Consider the following 19,594-nt stretch of genomic DNA (forward strand, 5'->3'; position numbering starts at 1 on the left):
TCGGTTAATTTTGAAAAAAAAAAAAAAAATCGGCACTCTTGTGATGCTCTTTCAAGCGATAAATAATTGCTACTGACAAATAAATATAATGGTTGTTTGTTTTATCACAGCTAATTAGCAGCGGTCCTGTTGTAAGCTTTTCTGAAAAGGCATTGGTAAGCACTTTTCTCCCCTCTCATGATTTAATAAACAGTAATATATATCTGCGAAATGAACTTAGAACTGCAAAGGGATAGTAAGAGTGGGGGAAAAAATATGATCGCTTCAGATAGGGTTACCAACTTCAAAATTATCACCACTCAGCGTCTGGCGTTGAACCTTTATAATGACTTGATTAGAAAATATTCTCATAATTTTACCAGCTTGTCAATATTTGCGTTTTTACGGTGATTGCAGTGCGATGTTTAATTGTTATTTTGGGAGAAAATTATATGGGTTTTGATTTTTCGATGCTAACAAGGATGATTAACTTTAAATAAACTCTTTTAATTACCATTTTTTTTTTATTTTAGAAGTCTACATTTTGAAAAATGCAATCTTTTAACATCCGATATGAGAATCATATTTTGTTCTTTTTTCAAGCTGACTTCGCTTTATTAGGATGCAAATAAATGAAAAGTCTTTTTATTTCTGTTACAACTTTCATTTCAAGTTTTTAAAGCAAAATTCCATTTTCTGTTATTAAGTCAAAATTAAAATGCTGAATAGATGGTTTATTTTACTTATTTATGTATTTATTTTTTTTATTTATTTATTTTTTTTTTTTTTTTGCTTCAACTGTTTCCACAGATATTAATGAAATGTTTATCATAGGACTCTAAAATGCAATTTTAAAATAATTTTATCAAAAATATTTCTTTCACAAGCCGTTTTTATACTTTTGATGCCTTCACTTTGAGAATTGCGATATCTTTGCATCCGCTACGGGAATCCGATTTTTAGAATTTTTGATGATTGTTATGCTTTGTTAAGAGGTAAACAATTAAAATATCTTTTATTTTTGTTAAAATCACGGAATTTATAAGTTTTAAACGAAATTCTGTGCTTTTTAAGAGTGTCTTGGGTCAAAAAGTTAAATGCTGAACCCTATTCTGAATTTTATTTTTTTAATTTATTTTTTTGTTACAATTATTTTAAATACTGTACCGAAATATTTCTAGTATAATTTAATATAATGTAGAATGGTAGATAAATATTGATACTTGAGAGAGCAATGTCCCCCCCCCCCCCCCCCGCCAAATATCAGACCACTCCAGAATGATTTTCTCGACATAGAAGAGGAAAACACTCAACTTTAAGTTTAATTGATGCAGTTTGTGCCATCATTCTAAAATTTCGTTTTAACAAAAAAAAAAAAAAAATTTTTTTGCAAAATTATTTGATTTTTCACAAAATTAATTCATTTTTCACAAAATTATTTGATTTTTCACAAAAAACGGACCCTGTGAAAAATCCTGGACAGACCCCTGACTTAAATAATCAACTTGAAATTTTACTAAATTCCAAAAAATAAAGTTACACATTCTTAATGATGCAAATTAACATCTATAATATTAAAAAATATGCTAAACATGTTCAATCATTCTTAAATGAATTTATAAATTTATATTTGAACAATAAACTTAAATTTTACTTTAATTCTAGAAAAAATAAAAATACACATTCTTAAAAAATACAAATTAAATTCTTAAATATATTATTAAAAATTATACTATACAATTAAAAAATTAGAAAGAAGAAAATGAAGCAATAACTTGTATAGCTGTTATTTCTCACTGCTATATTACCGGATAACTGCCGGACATCCTTCAAAAAACTGTCGGATATCCGGATCCGGAGTGGCTTGCCGGATCGGATACCTCATAGTTCCGGATGGTTCAAAAATCAGCCGGATACCGGATATCCGGTGCATCCCTAATTTTTTTTATTAGTACCCTTGAACCAGGGATGTTTGTAATCTGAATTTTCCAAAAATTTTAGGCTGCCAACATTCTAAACCAGAAAATTTATTTTAAAAAAAAAAAATCTTGATTCTTTTTTCAGTGATTTTTGTGTACATATTTGAAGAGTTTCTATGGGGGGGGGGATTACTTATAATTTCCGAAAATTTCAGTCTTCAAAAGATTTTACTTGAGGGGAGATGAAAGAAAGAGTGCATACCTAACAGGTGACATATTTCTTTCTCAGAGACCCCTCTAATCCTTGAACTTTTATCAGCAGAAAAAAAAAAAAAAACTTTTGAATTTTCAATTCCAATATACCTTTTCCGGGGAAATTTTACAAGAACCAGAAGATTTTTCGAGGAAAATCATAATGCTGCAGTTAATAATTTATAGCTCAGAAAAAAAAAATAAATCAAATATTTATTAATGATTTTTTTTTAAATTTATTATATACACATAACATTTTAATACGAGAAAATTAATCACATTATGTGGAAATTATAACAGCACCTTTACTAATTAGAAAATATATCATGTCGTATTTTCAATAATAAATCCTCATCGTCCCTAAAACATTTATTGTATAACTTTTGCAAAGATTTCAAACACCATTCATCCTTTTCTATAATATTTTGCATCTCTTCCACATAACGCAGAGTACATAAATGAATCCAGCTCCAAGGTAGTAACGTTAAGATCCAAGAAATTTAAACCAGAAGCACTTGCCAAAAGATACTGAAAAATAAGTGGGGTGTTCAAGGTCACATAACATAAAACTATTGGCAAAAATTATTCAATGGTACTAAATGAACTTTTGATCGATTTGTGAGACAGCAAGTTCCTTGTTACCGGTTAAATGTGTTTGTTGATTAATGATTACAGATTCGTTCAACACTAGACCTTATAGAAATAAACTAGATTTTAACAACATAAACATATTTTCTCTTAGCTGTTTTCTTTGAATAACTTTTTAACGCTGCAGATGTACAACTTTTATATTCTTTTATGTGTTGTTATAGAAGATGAATACCATCCTATTTTATTTCTGTCATTTCAAATGAAGGAAAGAACAAAAGATCCAAACAGTTATATGAAAGAAGTACACACAACAAAATTCAATATTTTTACCTGAAACAAGGACAAAGTTTTTATTTACCAAATTCGAAAAACTGTGGCTATTGCACCGGTATCCCAGTCAGTCAATAGGATTTTTGATATAGAATTTCCTCTAAGCTCAGTGGTCAATAATCTCCCGCGAAATTTAGATTAGAGGATGATTTATACATCAAATGAAGATGGTGCAATCTGATTGGTTCCTGTGGTCACGTGATATTTGTTTTGCATGAATGATACGATCAAAATATTTCCTTATATGCGAGTTTTCAGTTTTTGGTGAAGAACTAAGAGGCTAGAGGCTTATTAAAATCGGAGAAATACGCACCGCAAGGTAGTATTTTCTAGGCAGGGGTGACCACCTAGGGAGGGGGTGTCATGGCGCAGACTGCGCGATTGAAATTTTTAGGGGGGCTGTTTTAAGGGGTATTTTCTTCTTTTGGGGGACTTCCAATTTAGGGGGCCCTCGCGGTACTGGAGGGGGTGCGTCCTTGTTCTTAGGAGGGGTGCGCACCCCTGTGCTAGGGATTGTTGTTCTGGAACTACGACTTTTACTCCAGAAAATTCTTACTTCAAGCATTCCAGTCAGCTTACGTTCGACGAGCAGGACCGGTAGCGACCGGTTAGTTAATCACGTGACAGCTAATGATCACATGCTCCAATCAACCAATCAACTACTTAGAATGGTAACCGGTGCGGTAGCCGGTTTATCATAGGACGCTACGGTTAGTAACCGGTTGTTCACTGGTCGACCGGTGAGGTTCGTCGAACGATAGGTCAGTTACAAAGCTGCTTCCTGTGCATTTGCATTGCATTTTGTAAACATTGTAGGACTGAGAAGAAAGTCTGGACTGAGAAAGTCTTTTCTTAAAAATGGGCGGACTAAAACGCGTTGTTGATAAAGTGAAGCAAATTTATCTTGTTTACGAATTGCGTACTGCTATTTCCATGTTGGAGCCATGGGAAAAAAGACTATTTAGTATCCTTTTTACGTGGTTTAAAAATTCATGTAAGTTCGCAGTAGGATTTCTTCCACGACTTATTATCAATTGTTGGAATTTATAGTAGATTACGCAATTGACTCGGGTACTTACGGTTTCCAAAAGTGTCATAGAGTTAAGTTGACTTTTGATAAGACTTCAAATGATGATCGCCTTAAACTGAACATACTGCATAATAAGTAAAAAATTAGTTTTTCCTGACCCGTTTTTCTCCGACCAAGCGATTGCAGCATTGTTTGATCTTTGCATTTGAAGTAGCATGTTATATAATTGCATTCACAGAAATCAAAACGCTACTGAATCATTTTTTGCAACAAGCTAAATTGTTTTCTTTCTTGAGTTCCTTTAAAATTAAGAAACTACCCATCATTTTTTGAAATTGATTCTAAAGTTCATGGAGGAAAAAAAATCTACATTTATGAATATGTTACTGTTTATTTGCCCTGGAAATCAGTTTCTCTTTCTTCATATAATATCAGATCTTACCGGAAAACTACACAAATGGTGTAATAATGGAAAAAAAAAGGTAGCAATCAAAAGCGCATCTTGAGTCATTGTTGACCCAAGGTTTTGCCTTCGTCCACCCCTTATTGAAATATTTTGAGAAAAGTGCAAATTTGAAGTCTTGGCAAGAAATTTATCATGCAATTTCAGTTCACTGTATACATCCATCTACAAATTGTGTGAAAGAAGTCTTTCATTATTCAGCAAAACTTGCTAAAGTTATCTATTTTTCTTTATATTTCAGCAGACTTTAAGACCTCATATATTGATCACAGGGACACAAGGGAAAATCCTGAAACATGTTTTACAATACCCAATATTCTAGTTGCTACTTATTTGTTACACTGTCGTGTTGTTTCCTGGTTGAGAATGAGTTTTAATGCATAAACTTTAAAAATAGCACTTTTAAGTGCATTTTTCACTTAAATGAGGTCATTATACTCTTCTTTTCATAAAGGGATGTTTGAAGATTTCATTAGCTTTGGGATAAAGGTGGGCATAGTAATGGGGTATTGTGGCCAAGACTTCTGTGTCTTTAAATTTGATGTCATGCACTCCTTGTTGACTGTTCGGCTAACTACTGGTTTCTCGTAGTGTCCTAATCAACAGTGCTTCATGGCGAGCAGATCTAAGGGCAGGATACCATGTTTTTAGTAAATGGAATTTCTCTTCTTTTCTATTGAATTAAATGGATATTTGAATATTTCAAAAGCTTTGCGATGAAGGCGGGCATAATAATGGGATGTTGTAACCAGGACCTCCATGTTTTGAAATATTAGGTCATGAACCAGGGGTCTGGCCAGAGGATATTTGGGTTCGTTTATGGACCCTTCACAAAAATCCGATCAACCAAAATGGACCTTTCACAAAATCCTGATCAACCAAAACGAACCCGTCACAAAATTCTGATAAACAAGAACGGGTCTTTCACAATTTTTTTTGAAAGAGCAAATCTGAATGCAAAATAATGCATATTTCCGTGTATAAAATCGATAATTTTTGGAACCTTTTTAAAAGTCAAATTAGAGGGATCAGCTTATACAAAATCTGCTAATTTTGCAAAGAAAAAAATAGGCACTTTTGTGATGCCCCAGGGTTAGGTTTTGGACTGTCCAAAACTGATTTAGGACAGGACAGGTGGTTTTTACCGTCCAAAAGTGTACGAAACTGTCTTAAACTGTCCAAAACTATGTTAAAGTTAAAGGGGTGTAATCTAATCAATTGGTATTCACTGCAATATTCATGATGCATAAATAAAGATATTAATGAGGTTTAATTAATGAGTATTTAATAATATTTTTCTTCAAATCGTTCATTTAAAAACATTTTACTTTAAAAAAAATGCCAATAACTATTACATAAAAACTTCTTTATTCAACTGTTGGTAGAGTTATGAAAGGAAATTCACAACACTACCAAGACAACTAATTTCAGTTCCATTCATAACGCAAAGGAATGTTATTAAATGTACAATATTTAGGTGCAAAAAAAAAACTAAATTTTTTAAATGGTTTTTGCAAATAAGTTTTACATGATGTTTTAACAAAAATTATTTTTTAAATCTTAGATTAAAGAACAAGAAATTGATGATTAAACACTTATATTATAAAACTTGTGCTATTCTTTTTTTAGTTCATATTTTTAATATAATACAGTTTGTAACTACAAAAAATTGTAATTTATTGCATTTAAGTCAATTATTGCACTATATTTTGAACACTTTCTTTTGCACACATGCATAAATGTCGAAAAATTTGGTTTATGCTAAAAAAAAAAAAAAAAAACTCCTGCATACAAATTGAAATTTTTAATGAAGAATTTATTTTCTACTTAACTAGATTAAAATCAGCTGCATAAATAAGTTGCATATATATTTATACCTGAATGTTCACATTGAATAAATATCCATTAAATAGTCAACGAAATAATTTTAACACTTTTTGTTCTGTTTTTGATATTTTCTCACAAAATATAGTTTCTCAAAAAATAGTTTTGGACATTTTCGGACACAAGGATTTTGAACAGGATGGTAAAGCCTTACCAACCCTGCTTTCATTTGCACACATGCATAAACATAGGGAAATTTTGTTACTAATCAAAAATAAATAAACTTATGCATGCAAATTGAAATTTTTTATCAAGAATTCAACTTCTATGCAACTAGATTAAAATCAGCTGCTAATAAGTTGAATGTTCTCATTGAATAAATGATCAATATAAAACATTACTTTGATACATTTTATTCTGTTTTTTGATGTTTTCTCACCCAATGCTATTTTTCTAAAAATATAGTTTTGGACACTTTCGGACAGTTTTGGACACTAGGGTTTTGGACAGGACGGTAAAAACCAGGGTTTTTACCATGGTTTTTACCGTAGTGTCCAAAACCTTGCCAACCCTGCCTGCAAGCGATAAATAATTGCTGCTTCCAAATAAATATAATGCTTGTTGTTTGTATCTTGGAAAGAAATTAACAGTTGAAAATAAGTATGGTTTTAAATAATTTTTGTTTGTTTTATCACAGCTAATTAGCAGCGGTGTTTTCGTAAACTTTTCTGAAAAGGCATTGGTAAGAACTTTTCTCCCTGCCCATGATTTAGTAAACAATAATAATAAAATGAACTTAGAACTGCAAAGGGATAGTAAGGGTGGGGAGAAAATATGATCGGGTTACCAACTTCACATCAAAACTATTGCCATTTAGCGCATCTGGCGTTTAACCTTTATAATGACTTGATTAGAAAATATTCTCATCATTTTACCAGCTTGTCAATATTTGCTTTAACTGTTATTTTGGGAGAAAATTATATGGGTTTGAATTTTTGATGCTAACAAGAATGATTAACTTTAAATGAGCTCTTTTACTTACCTTTTTTTTTTCTTTAGATGTCTACATTTTGAAAAATGCAATCTTTTAACATCCCATATGAGAATCATATTTTGTTCTTTTTTCAAGCTAACTTCGCTTTATTAGGATGCAAATAAATGAAAAGTTTATTAATTTTTATTAGAACGCTCATTTTAAGTTTTCAAAGCAAAATTCCATTTTCTTGTATAAGTCAAAAATTAAAATGCTGAATCGATGGTTTATTTATTTACTTTTTTTTTTTTTTGCTTCAACTGTGTCCACAGATATTAATGATATGTTTATCGTAGGACTCTAAAATGCAGTTAAAAAATAATTTTATAGAAAATATTTCTTTTACAAGCCGTTTTTATACTTTTGATGCCTTCACTTTAAAAATTGTGATCTCTTTGCATCCGCTATGGGAACCCGATTTTTCGAATTTTTGATGTTTAGTACGCTTTGTTAAGAGGCAAATAAAATCCCTTATTTTTGTTAAAATCATGGAATTTTTAAATTTTAAACAAAATTCTGTGCTTTTTAAAAGTGTTTTGGGTCAAAAAGTTAAATGCTAAACCCTTGTCTGAATTGTATTTTTTTTTTTTTTTTTTGTAACAGTTATTTTAAATACCGTACAGTACCCCGCCAAATACTAGAAAAACACCCCAGAATGATATTCTCAAAATAGAAAAGGGAAACACTCAACTTTAGGTTTAAATGATGCAGTTTGTGCCATCTCTAAGTTCTAACATTTTGTTTTAACATTTTTTTTTTTGTAAAATTTTTTGATTTTTTACAAAATTAATTCATTTTTCACAAAATTATTTGATTTTTCACAAAAAACGGACCCTGTGAAAAATTCTAGACAGACCCCTGTAGACTCTTTCTTGTTGGCTGTGTTCAGCTACTGCTGATTTTTCATAGTGCCCTAATTGGCTATGACTGATTAGGACAGTAAGAGATTGGCAATAGAAAAGAAGAGAACTTCAATTTATCAAAAACATGGCACCCTGCCCTTAGATCTGCTCGCCACAAGGGACGTCTGCTCCCATTTCGAATCTAAAGCCACTCCCACTTTCTATCGGAGCACCAATCAGAGCAGAACACCATCAAATCAGAAACCGACACCCACCAGTAGTTTGAAAATGCCATCTAATCTGGAACTGGCACCCACCAGCAGTTTGCTTAAATACCAGAGCGACTGGATCAGCTCATCAGTTGCATCAAACTCCACCACTGAGGATTCCAGCCACAGAGCTTGAGGAATAAGCCCAGAAATATTATTTCTTGAAATAGTATTTATTTGCTTTAGGAAGTGAGGCCCCCTCTCCCTCTTTTGGATCTGCACCTGATCATACTGTATTCTATTTTGAAAGATTTAACATTAATAGCAAAACTTTAACTATACTTTAAATTTTATTTTAAACAGCTGCAATATCAGCTATAGTGGTGTTTGCAGGATAGACCACTGTATATTAAGTAGAAAATTATGAATATTATAAAATTAATTTTTGAACCAATTAATTACCTAATTTTTACGAATTTATCTTTTTTCCTCTAACTGAAGAAATTTTACTCTATGTATATTCTTCTGCTTCATTGAGCATTATTCCTTATTAACCTCACTTGATCAAAGTTGATGTTACTCTGGTTTTTCAGATTACCATGATGACAGAGAATAAGTCTAGCTCGTTGTTCTTGATAGTTTTTAGAGGAATAAGTTTTGTTACTATGGTTACAAATCGTTCGTTTTTTTTTTTTTTTTTTTTGGTGCATTCAATTTTGATCCTTGTGCACAACCATGTTTTTTCAGGAAACGCACCTATAAAGATCAAATGTCCAGACCTTCATATAAATACAATATTTCTATGATTTAAGATTGATAAGAAATAAAAATATCATGGTGTATGTGCTGTAAATTATAAATATAATCTTATGATAAGTACAGGTGCAAATTGGCCATAATAACCATATCTGAGTCATCGTTTCTTTCCATTTTTTCAGGTTTCCCTGTGATGTGGGAACCCTGTATCAGTACATAATTAACTCTTAAAAAAAGTATAAGAAATAAGTTTTATATGCAAGCACATACAAGCAAGGCTTTTTCCTTCTTGAGCTTTTGCCAAACATTGCTAATTTAAAGCATTTAGTGTTTAAAGTCTAATTTACAAGTTTATAATAACTTTAGTTTATTTTTACCTTTTTTGCTTGACCTCTAATAGAAATCACTAATTATTTTAATAGATATTGATTTCCTTAACAAATAATTTAGATAGCATCCTGTTGCTGCTGATTGCTATGTCATGCTATACTACTTACATATTTTTGCCTCGCTATACAAGAAGTGTAATCACTTATTTTAGCAGCTGAAATATGGCAAATATTTACTAATGTCTCTATTTCATTCAGCACAACAAGTCTTTTGAGAACATGTTTTGCACTTTTATAATGAAATTTCCATGTTTTGTATTGAATGTTTAGTTGTCATTTAAAACTATCACTATGTACAATGTTCAGTAAATTACCGCCCATTAGCCAGGGCTAAAGCAGAAATACGTGAAATTACACCGCCAGCTCAGTCATTTCCTGCCGAGGACTGCAGTCCTCGGCTGGAAATGACTGAGCTGGCGGTGTAATTTCACGTATGTACAATGATTTGGTACAAGCCATTTTCAAGTCTTGCTGTTAAGAAAAAGCAAAATATCCCTACTTGTGTTTTAAGATTATAGTTGTTGATTCATTGAAATGTAAATACAAAGGCCAAGAATTTCAAAGCAGTAAAGAGTATTTCAACAATCTTTTCTTGTATAATTCTGTGCATTTCCAACTAAGCATTTGGTTAGTTATTTAAATCTAGGTAGTGATTGAATTCATTCATGTTGTTCCTTCTGTCTGAACTTGTTACATTGTCTTGATGAATAAATCTGTTTAATTATTTCAAAATGTTCTGAAAGCTTTTTTTTTTTCCATTATGATAGAACTAAAGTGCTTACAAATTTTAAACTGTGAGCTGGCTTAAAAAAATGCATGATTTAGTGATTTTTTTAATATACAAATATAAAAAGGGATTTTGGTTTTATCTTCTTCAATATATTTAAATTATTCAAGTTTATAATCTGTAGAAAATTCAGTGGTTTTAAAAGCTGTTGATGTATAATCCAAAGAAATAATAAAGCTTTATGTTACTTTAAAAACTGCATTTATGAAAAGACATTTTAATTTTCATTCCATAATGTGAATAAAAATTTATTTTTCAAAATTCTGGTACTTTGTGTCTGTCAATCAGCTGAAATGTAATCTTCCATGATTTATAATTTAACGGTTGGTGATATTCATTTTTTTCTGCAAAACGGTTTTCTTGTAAATAGGGATTAGTATGTGCTTTTCTTTTTTGACAAAGGTTTCACAGATCAGACTGAATTTCATACTACTTAGTATGAAACCAAATTCTAAACAATACAGGGATTCTTCAATTTTTTCTTAAAAAATAACTTCTGTTTGTAACGCTTAAAATGCTCAATCGTCAAATACAGGATTTTATAAAGCATTCATTAGTGTTCCACAAAAGTAATGAAGAAATAAAATTAATCTGACAAATATTTATGGAAAAAATATTCAGACATGACTCAGTTTGATTTCCTGTGTTCTAGTTGTTGAACAGCATTAAATTACAAAGAATTAGTGCTTGTTAGTACAAAACTTTCAGGGGTCATAAGTCTTGAACCCCCCTCCCTCCAGTTGGTAACTATTTTAGGAGGAAAATCAAAATCCTTTACAAAATGTTACAGCTGTTGATTTTGCATTAAAATTAAGAATACATTATATTGAGCAAGTTTATCATTTATTTACTAATTTAATATATTAATCTCATTTACATTTTTTTACTGTTTTTTTTGCAACACTACTTGTATTCACCTACACTTCAACTTCAACACATACAGGTTTTCTTAGAACTCTTGTATATTTTAAAGGTGGGTATCATTAAGTGAAAATGTTAAGAAAGGTTGGTATAATATGTGTATTGAAAACATACAGGTTAAATAAATATTTTGTAATACTGTAAAAGCACTTATTTTTAGCAACACTTTAATTTTTGTAAGTTCATTGTAATTGCTAAATTTGAAGCCTCATGAAATATTTTAACTTTACACATACAGTCAACGTTCTTTAGAACGATCACCTATTACTGCGACCCTTCTGTTTTAGTGACTGATGCATGAAGTCCCGTTCCCAATGCTATAGATGCAATGTTATTTTAACGTCCATTATAGCGTCCAAATTGAACCGTTCATTACAATATAACGTCCAAAATTAAGTTGTTTTTTCGTAATCCTAAGGACTAACTATTCAAAGACTAATATTAAAACATTTTATGCTTTTAAATTCAAAATATTTCCATTGAAAGCAGTTACAGGTTGGTAAAGGATAAAAGAAATGATGAAAAATTCAAACAAATAGTAGGCATTACGCATTGTATTTTGTGGAGAAAGTCAAGAAAGTGGAAAGCTTCTATAATATCTATGTAAGAGGAGAAGATAAACACCATGAAAAAATCTCAAACAATAAAAATAACAATATGATCTTAACTGACTTCTCTCGGTTATTTTCAATGTGTTTTGTTGTTAAACATATTTTTTAAAGTTATGTGTAATTTATGGATAGTATTTCCGCATAAAATTTAAAACAAGAGAAAGAAACTAGCAAGAATTTTTTTGATGTAACTATTTTATTATTGAGTTAGTTTCTTGTTTCCCTTTTAAGATGAAGCATAAATTTGAAAAACTATTTCTGCATTTAAAAAAAAATGACGAAATAACATGCAATACATTATAACAATGTGTCTTTGACTGATTTTGTTTGGACAGCAGGGGTCATTGTAACAAGCGTTCGACTGTATATATATATAATAAACTTATGTTCATTGTAATTGCTAAATTATGTTCATATAAAATTTGAGATATCGCCGATATCTTCATCTAAATGAAAATAAGTGCTTTTATGGTATTCAACATGCCTAGCTAACTTTTTTTAAAAAGTTGAAACCTTAACTATTTATCATGTGAATAATGATTTTGAACCGAGTAAAAGAAGCAGTTCAGTTTTACCACATTCATTGTTTTTGATATTTTTCCATAGGGTTTGAGCCACCTTTTTTTATACTTATTTAAGAACATGGTTGATGTATGTATAAAACGCAACAGTTCATAAATTTGTCCCACTAAAGAGATGTCTCTTATATTTTGTCTGTATTTTTTTTTAAACATTTTAAACATTAATAATATTATTAACTGAAGATTCTAGAGTAATCATAATGTTCCATTTTACTCTTGGATGTAAGTTTTATCTCTAGAACTTTGATAGACATGAGTTCTTGATAAATCAATATGCAACAAAATAGAGATTTTATTTAAGTAAAAAAATAAACATGTTCTATTGAGGAAAATGTACACAATATATTTTACAAAGCATTGACAAAATAACATTTTTTTTCCCATCATATTATTAATTTTAAAAAAAAGTAGCAATTCTTATAAAATTTACTCTTTATTGCAAAATAGCAATTGTTAATCATTTCTCGTATCAGTTGATTGCATTTAAAGATTTAAAATTTTCTAAAAGCAGAAAATTTGTAAAAAATCATTCATGCATTTCAAAATGTTATTTGAATGTAGCATTCAGCACCTCACTTATTTCTTTCTGATGATACTGTCCTACACCAACAGCTGGTGTTGATAATGGTCTTCGTCCAGCATATTGCAGCTGAAAGATAGCAGAAATTCCTTTCTGTTGTTTGTTCAAAATAATAAAAGTATACATAAATTAAAACAAGAATCAAATTTCCAATAAATTGTTGAATTTAAAAATAGAAAAATGAAGCATATTCTACTTTTAATGCACTTTCCGAAAATCATCATGCTCATCTTTAAAATTTACAGCTGAAATAAAATTGGAAAAATACACATAGGAAACTCATTTTCATACATGTGACTGCTCAAAAACAGCTGTAACTTTTTAGCTGACTCAAAAATCTAAAGAGATTGGAAATCACAGAACTCTTTTCGTTTGCAGAAAAATCTTTTATTTTATTATTTTTTTACTTTAAGGAAACAAAAATGTGTTAAAAGGATATCTGATTTTTATCACAATATTACTTATCAGAACCTTTTTTTTATAACTGGTAATTTAAATGATTTACTAACTTTTTATGAGACATATAGTGTGTCTATATTTTTATTTGAAAATAAATTCAATTTATTTATTATGTAACAAAACAACTTGTGATAGTTGAGTTCTCGAATGATCTTGAATAATCCGATTATGAGAACAAAATTATGCTTAGCACTAATTGGCTGGTCAAATTTATAAAATGATCAGCCTATCGCTCTGAATTAAGAAGGGGAAAAAAAATTAGCATGCAACCAGATGTAACTGAAGCAGCAAGAAAGAGCTTGCATAATTTGCATTGCGTTGAATATGTGAGGTCAGGGGCAGGGTTGCCAGACGTCCCGGATTTCAAAGGACAGTCCCGTATTTTGAAAAAGTGTCCCGCGTCCCGGGGAACTTCCATACGGGACGGCTAAAGTCCCGTATTCTAGCCAATAACAATATTGTGCAAAACGAGACATTATTTTAAGGGGAAAAAAAATTAAAACAAAAAACAAAAATTGGTTAATAAAGAGCAATAAAAAAATAAAAAAGCAAAAAGTTCCGAGACCGCCGACTCTATAGTAAACTGCTTGACTCTTACTAAAGCCTTGATTGAGTCAGACTTGGCTTTACGATCAGTTTCATCATTTTCTATCGACAGTACCAACGTTAATTTTGAAACAAAGTGGTCAGTATATACCCTACTTAGAGAGCAAAAGAACAATTTACTTAAGTCAGGATGTTTAGCTCATATAGTTAACACTGCATTTCGCCATGCTGTTGTTGCTTTAGAAATTGATGTCAAAACTATTGTTTTAAAAATTTATTCAAATTTTTCTAGGTCTGCAACTAAGCGTAATGATCTGAAGGAGTTTTTTGAGTTTGCTAACCTAGAGTTTAAAGAGCTACTAAAACATATCCCGACACGATGGCTAAATTTAGCTCCTGCTGTAGATCGACTCATTTAATCTTGGCCTTCTCTCATGAATTATTTTATAGGCGAGGGAGAATCCATTCCTAAGCCCCTCTGAAAATTGTTGCTTTCAAGTGAAGAAAGAACAGCTCAAACGTGTGAAACCAATAAGTTTGCATTAGTTTTCCATTTTCTTAGTAATGTGTCCCCCGTTTTTGAAGTTGCCCGTAAAAAACTTCAAAATGAATCTACAACTGCAGCTGAGAACTTTATGGTATTATGACACATTTGGTGAAACATCTAGAGAGCCAGATTTGAAGATAAGTTTTATGAATCGTTTGTCACTAAAACCTTAAAACATCTAGATGGTAGAAAAATACAATGTCTGACTGAGGGACACCAGAGATTTCTTGAAATAGCTCTGAATTACCCGAGTAAATGGTTTGATTTCATAGATAAAAATCCTCCTTTTGTTTTAAGACCAATGGCTTTAATGGATAAAGTAGTTTTCTGACTTGTCAGCTATTGTAGAACAATTACATATTGAAAATAAAGTATCAGTAGATGATTTATACGGTTACTTTTCAACAATAAAGGAAGTGCTTAATAGCTTAGTTGCACAAAAAGATATGAATGAAAACGATAAGTGGCAAATGATGCATTCAAATTATTTTACTCATTCAGATTCCTCCATTGGCTAGTACGGCATTAAAACAAGTTATACTGTACGATTAATTGCATTACTATTTGAGATAAAGTAGCCACATTTAACAAGAAAAATTTTCGATTGCACCGTTTAACTTATAGCGAACGCAAGTAAAAAACTAATTAGCACCTGTTCCTATTAACGTCGCTATGTTTACTGAACTTTGTTCTATTGCTTGCTTTATTCTTTGAGTTAGAGTTCCTTCAAAAATGTGCTCACCCATAAATATACTGAGTGAAATCTATGGAAAGCTATTATAACATGGTTGTTTATCACTCCTTAAAAATACATAACCAATGATTGCCCTCAACCTCAAAAATATCTCTCCCCCCCCCTTCACTCCTCGAAGCCTGTCCCGTATTTACTGTTCTTAAATCTGGCAACCTTGGTCAGGGGTCAATCTAGATTTTTAATTTTAGGTCTGCATTTTGTGAAAAGAAAAAAAAAAACAATTGTGAACTTTTTCTTTTTGTGAAAAGAAATTTTGTGAAAGGTCTTATTTCAAGGTATATATTTTGTGAAGGTGCCGCTTTTACAGTATAGAGTTTTGTGAAGGGGCAGCAAAGCAGACCTAATTTGCACCTGAATCGACCCCTGGAGGTAATTTGAAAAGTGGCAACCCTTCTTTTTTCCCGATGTATGAGTTAATGCTTCAAATTTTATTTTAATTCGCAAAAAGATTTCCATGTGTGTACTTACTTTACAACCCAAGATATTTGAAAACCGTGTTTGAATAAATGACCATGCACCCATGTTTTGATGTTCTTCTTGGCTCCATATAAAATCTAAAATAAACAACAATTTTTCATTAAAAAAAATATAAGGTGACTTTTTTTATTTAAAAAAAAAAACTTTTGCTAACAGCAAGTATAAAGCATTCCTTTTTAAATTTCACTTATAACTTTTTCATTCAGACCGTGCTATTTAAGCATTCAAAGGAAAGAAAGAAGAAGAATATTTAATGCCAATATTGTATTAAAACTGTTAAAAATTTGTTTTGAAGAGCTACAGAGGAAAGTAATTGCAAAATAATAATAGATCTAACACATGAAAAATTATTTCATTTCTTTTACTTTAGTTATTCATATTTTATAAATGCATAGTATAACAGCATCAAAATCAAAACATTTTCATTTAACTGCAATCTCTTTCAAGGTAATTAGGAAAATTGTGAAGATGAAATTATAATGACAGAAATTAAATCTTGCTATACTGTAATGATAGATTAATTAAAAATTAGTAAATGTTGTTGTATGTGACTCTCTATCTATGTCATCATGTCATCTCTACTCCTGGTGAATAACTGCAAACTGAGCATTGAACAAGGTATCGATAGATTTGTAATTTTCCTGGCTACTTGTTTAGATAGGTGTTATAATTGTGCGACTTTAAAAAGCTAACTATTCTCCTCCTGGTCGTTCGGAATCACCGTTAGTATCTCCTTTAGACAATTTAGCTTTTCCCCATCAAAGCGGAAGTGCTTATGGGTATCCTGCCCGTTTCTCGCTTTTTCCCTAGGCCACCTTTCAGCTCAGTAAAATTATGGCCACTTTCCCCCCTGCTTATAATTTCTCTATTTTTTATGCTATAAGCAGAAGTGTTTCGATCTTCGAATGTTCGAGCAAGGTTAAGAGGGGCGGCGGACTGGCAATGGAATGGTTCTAGAACTGTGCTTTGCTGAAGAATAATTTATATTCATTAACTAATTTGAACATGTTCATTAACTAATTGGAGTTAATAAGAAAGCGGGAATTGAAATGGAATGGTTCTAGAGATGCATAGGGATAAAAATTGATGCACCAGGTTACTAATTAATGCACCGCCATAGTGAGGTCGAGGCGGCCGCCCTGGCGTATAGTATATTTATATTCCCTGGAGAAAAGAAGATCAAGGGTAGAAATTGGCACTCTGCCATCTAGGCTTTGCTCCAAAAGAGATAAATGTCCTTGAAAATTGATGTTTTAATTAATATCTCAGCTAATTGAAGTTGTAGAAAAATGAAAACTGCCTAAACATGAAGTATGAATTATTAATTCCCTGCCCTTTGGAAGAAGTTCAAATGACATACAAACATAAATAGATGCATTTGAATTTTAATAATATTTGATAGATGATTCATTGGGCAGCTGACTGAGGAAAAAGGTTATGTTCATACAATTTATTACTATCATTGGCTATTCATTTCATGATTATCTGCTGCACATAAGTAGAAAAATGAAATAAAGCCATTAGTAGTGATTTTTGTTGAACATTTTAAAGTGCAAAAAATAAATTAATTAAATAATTAGATTTATGTATCATAAAGTATTCTTACTTTTGGCACTTTTATATTTCACTAAAATATTTTGTATATTTTCAGCAGGAAAAGGGCATAATTTCTATAAAAATAAAATGTCAAAATCAGATTAACAAACAAAACTATGGAATTAAAGGAGTTAGCATATAAATAATTTTCTATTAAAGTTAAATTAGTGATATTTCAACTTTTTTTTATGCAATAAAACAATACAGATAAAGTTAATATATTTTATAACTCTCCAGCACTTATTTTTATTGTAACACCTTGTTAACTTTATTTTTAAGTAGCTCTGACAGAACTTTCAATAATAAGCTATTTTTTTTACTTTTTAAATGAAGATGTCGACAACCTATTCCGATTAAAAAATGCTAAACACTTAAACACTGCACTTTGACTGCCGAAAAATAAATTAAAAAAGCTGCAAGATGTTTAAAGAATTCAAGTATTCTTAATGGGAATCTACAGATAAACTTTTTTAATATGACCATGTTTGATATGAAATCACAGTTAAAATGAACGTTTTGTTTGTTAAGTTTCATTAGCATTGCATTAAAATTTTTACATATAACACATGCATTACATTGAAATTCATAGCTAAGACATTTTGCATACAGAATAAAGCCCACCCTTGTTCACCCGAGCACATTTCAATTCCTCAGCGGAAAAAACCATCTCTCTTCTATTGTGGATTACAACCTGCCCCGGGGCTGATCTTTCTTTTTCAATTTTTTCCAAAAGTATTTAGTTTTAAGGATCAAGTTAAAAAATTTCTGAATGTACTAATAATTTGATGTATGTATTTTAGTAGTATTTTTTTAAATATAGGTAAGTATTTCTTTATTTATTCACTGTATCCCTTATTCAAGATTGTTACAAAAAATGGCAAAATATGAACAAGAAAAAGGATTTTTGACATTTCATATAAACCCAGTTAAACTGTAATTTTCAAACTATGATTCAAATATTGTAATTTAGAATTTAAAAAAAAAAGAACAAAACAATAAAACCTTACTTCCAATCTTATAATGGCACAATCAGAAATATTTCTTGATTCTCTCTCTTTTTGAAGAAGATAAAAATGTTTTCCAGAGCAAAATATCACTTTCTTGATATTTTCGGGCCTTACATTTTTATCATCTAATACTGCTTCAAAATATGATCCTGGAGCCATATCTTGCAAATCTGAAACTGCCATTGGATTACGTAAAAGAATTTTTGGCCCAACAACAATCAAAGGTTTTTTAAATGTAGATACTACCTACATTAAAATAAAGAAGAAAAAAAAATAAAAGTGTTCATCAAAACAAATGAGGTAAAGAATTTGTATAAAATATAAATTTTATTTAAACTGACACAAATTCAATTCTCTTGTATTAAAAAATTACCCACATAAAGTGTAAACAAACTTTAATAAAATTTCTAAAGAACACATATCAAAGGGTTACTAGTGTTGTAAGTATTGTATATACCAGAGGTTCCCAAAAGTAGCTGCAGCATCCTGGGGTACTGCAGGGAGAGAGGAGGGGTGCTGCAAAGTGCCCATGGTTTTAATACATTCATATATAATAGAGATAGGCACAATTTGTTTGCCTCGAGAAAGTTCTAATTCTTTGAAGGGTGCCATGTATCCGGAAAAGTTTGGGAACCCCTGGTATATAAAAAAATTAAGTCATGAATTAATGCAGAGATGCCAACCAAATCAGATTGCACAGTCGCTACAAAAATAGTTCACATTTTCAGTTTACAGAAAATGAAGAGCCAGTTTTTGTAAGAACCGGGCAGAAATGGGGCGTTCGGATATCATTTTTGATTTTGCTAAAATTTTTATGGTGGATTCTTTTAAAGATTTCAGAAGACATGTATTTTTTCTTTTCCTCCAAAATAAATTTTTGGGGACCTGTAAAAATTTGTAAAGTGGAGCCCGACGTAGAGGTTTTTCCAAATCAGAGTTTTTTAAAATTCAATTATTTCTGTGTATTGAACATCAGCCAAAAAAGTTCTTGTGTTGACAATATGACATTTAGTACCTAGATTGAAATGTATCATAAATTTTATAGCTGACCTTCAATACAGCCTTTCAGGGATCGCCAAAGTTGGTTGAGAAAAATATAAAAGTGTCATGT

At 30.8% G+C, this 19,594-nt stretch overlaps 1 protein-coding gene across 2 annotated transcripts in view; it reads right to left on the reverse strand.

The window, feature by feature from the left end:
* Positions 1 to 12,802: 12,802 nt before the first annotated feature.
* The window catches only part of LOC129221563 (2-oxoadipate dehydrogenase complex component E1-like), a 72,734-nt gene continuing 65,942 nt past the window's right edge, over positions 12,803 to 19,594 (reverse strand). Inside the window, exons 20-23 of one of the 2 annotated variants that reach the window (XM_054856058.1) lie at positions 18,484 to 18,729; positions 17,487 to 17,550; positions 15,872 to 15,957; positions 12,803 to 13,166 (exon numbers count right to left, since the gene is read on the reverse strand). In XM_054856058.1, the coding sequence (XP_054712033.1) occupies positions 13,065 to 13,166; positions 15,872 to 15,957; positions 17,487 to 17,550; positions 18,484 to 18,729 (498 nt within the window). In that variant the 3' untranslated portion in view covers positions 12,803 to 13,064. Of the gene's footprint in view, positions 13,167 to 15,871; positions 15,958 to 17,486; positions 17,551 to 18,483; positions 18,730 to 19,594 lie in introns of those variants that run through there. The other variant, XM_054856059.1, reaches the window with a different exon arrangement.

The sequence above is a fragment of the Uloborus diversus genome, chromosome 4, assembly GCF_026930045.1.
Source record: "Uloborus diversus isolate 005 chromosome 4, Udiv.v.3.1, whole genome shotgun sequence".
Lineage (NCBI taxonomy): Eukaryota > Metazoa > Arthropoda > Arachnida > Araneae > Uloboridae > Uloborus > Uloborus diversus.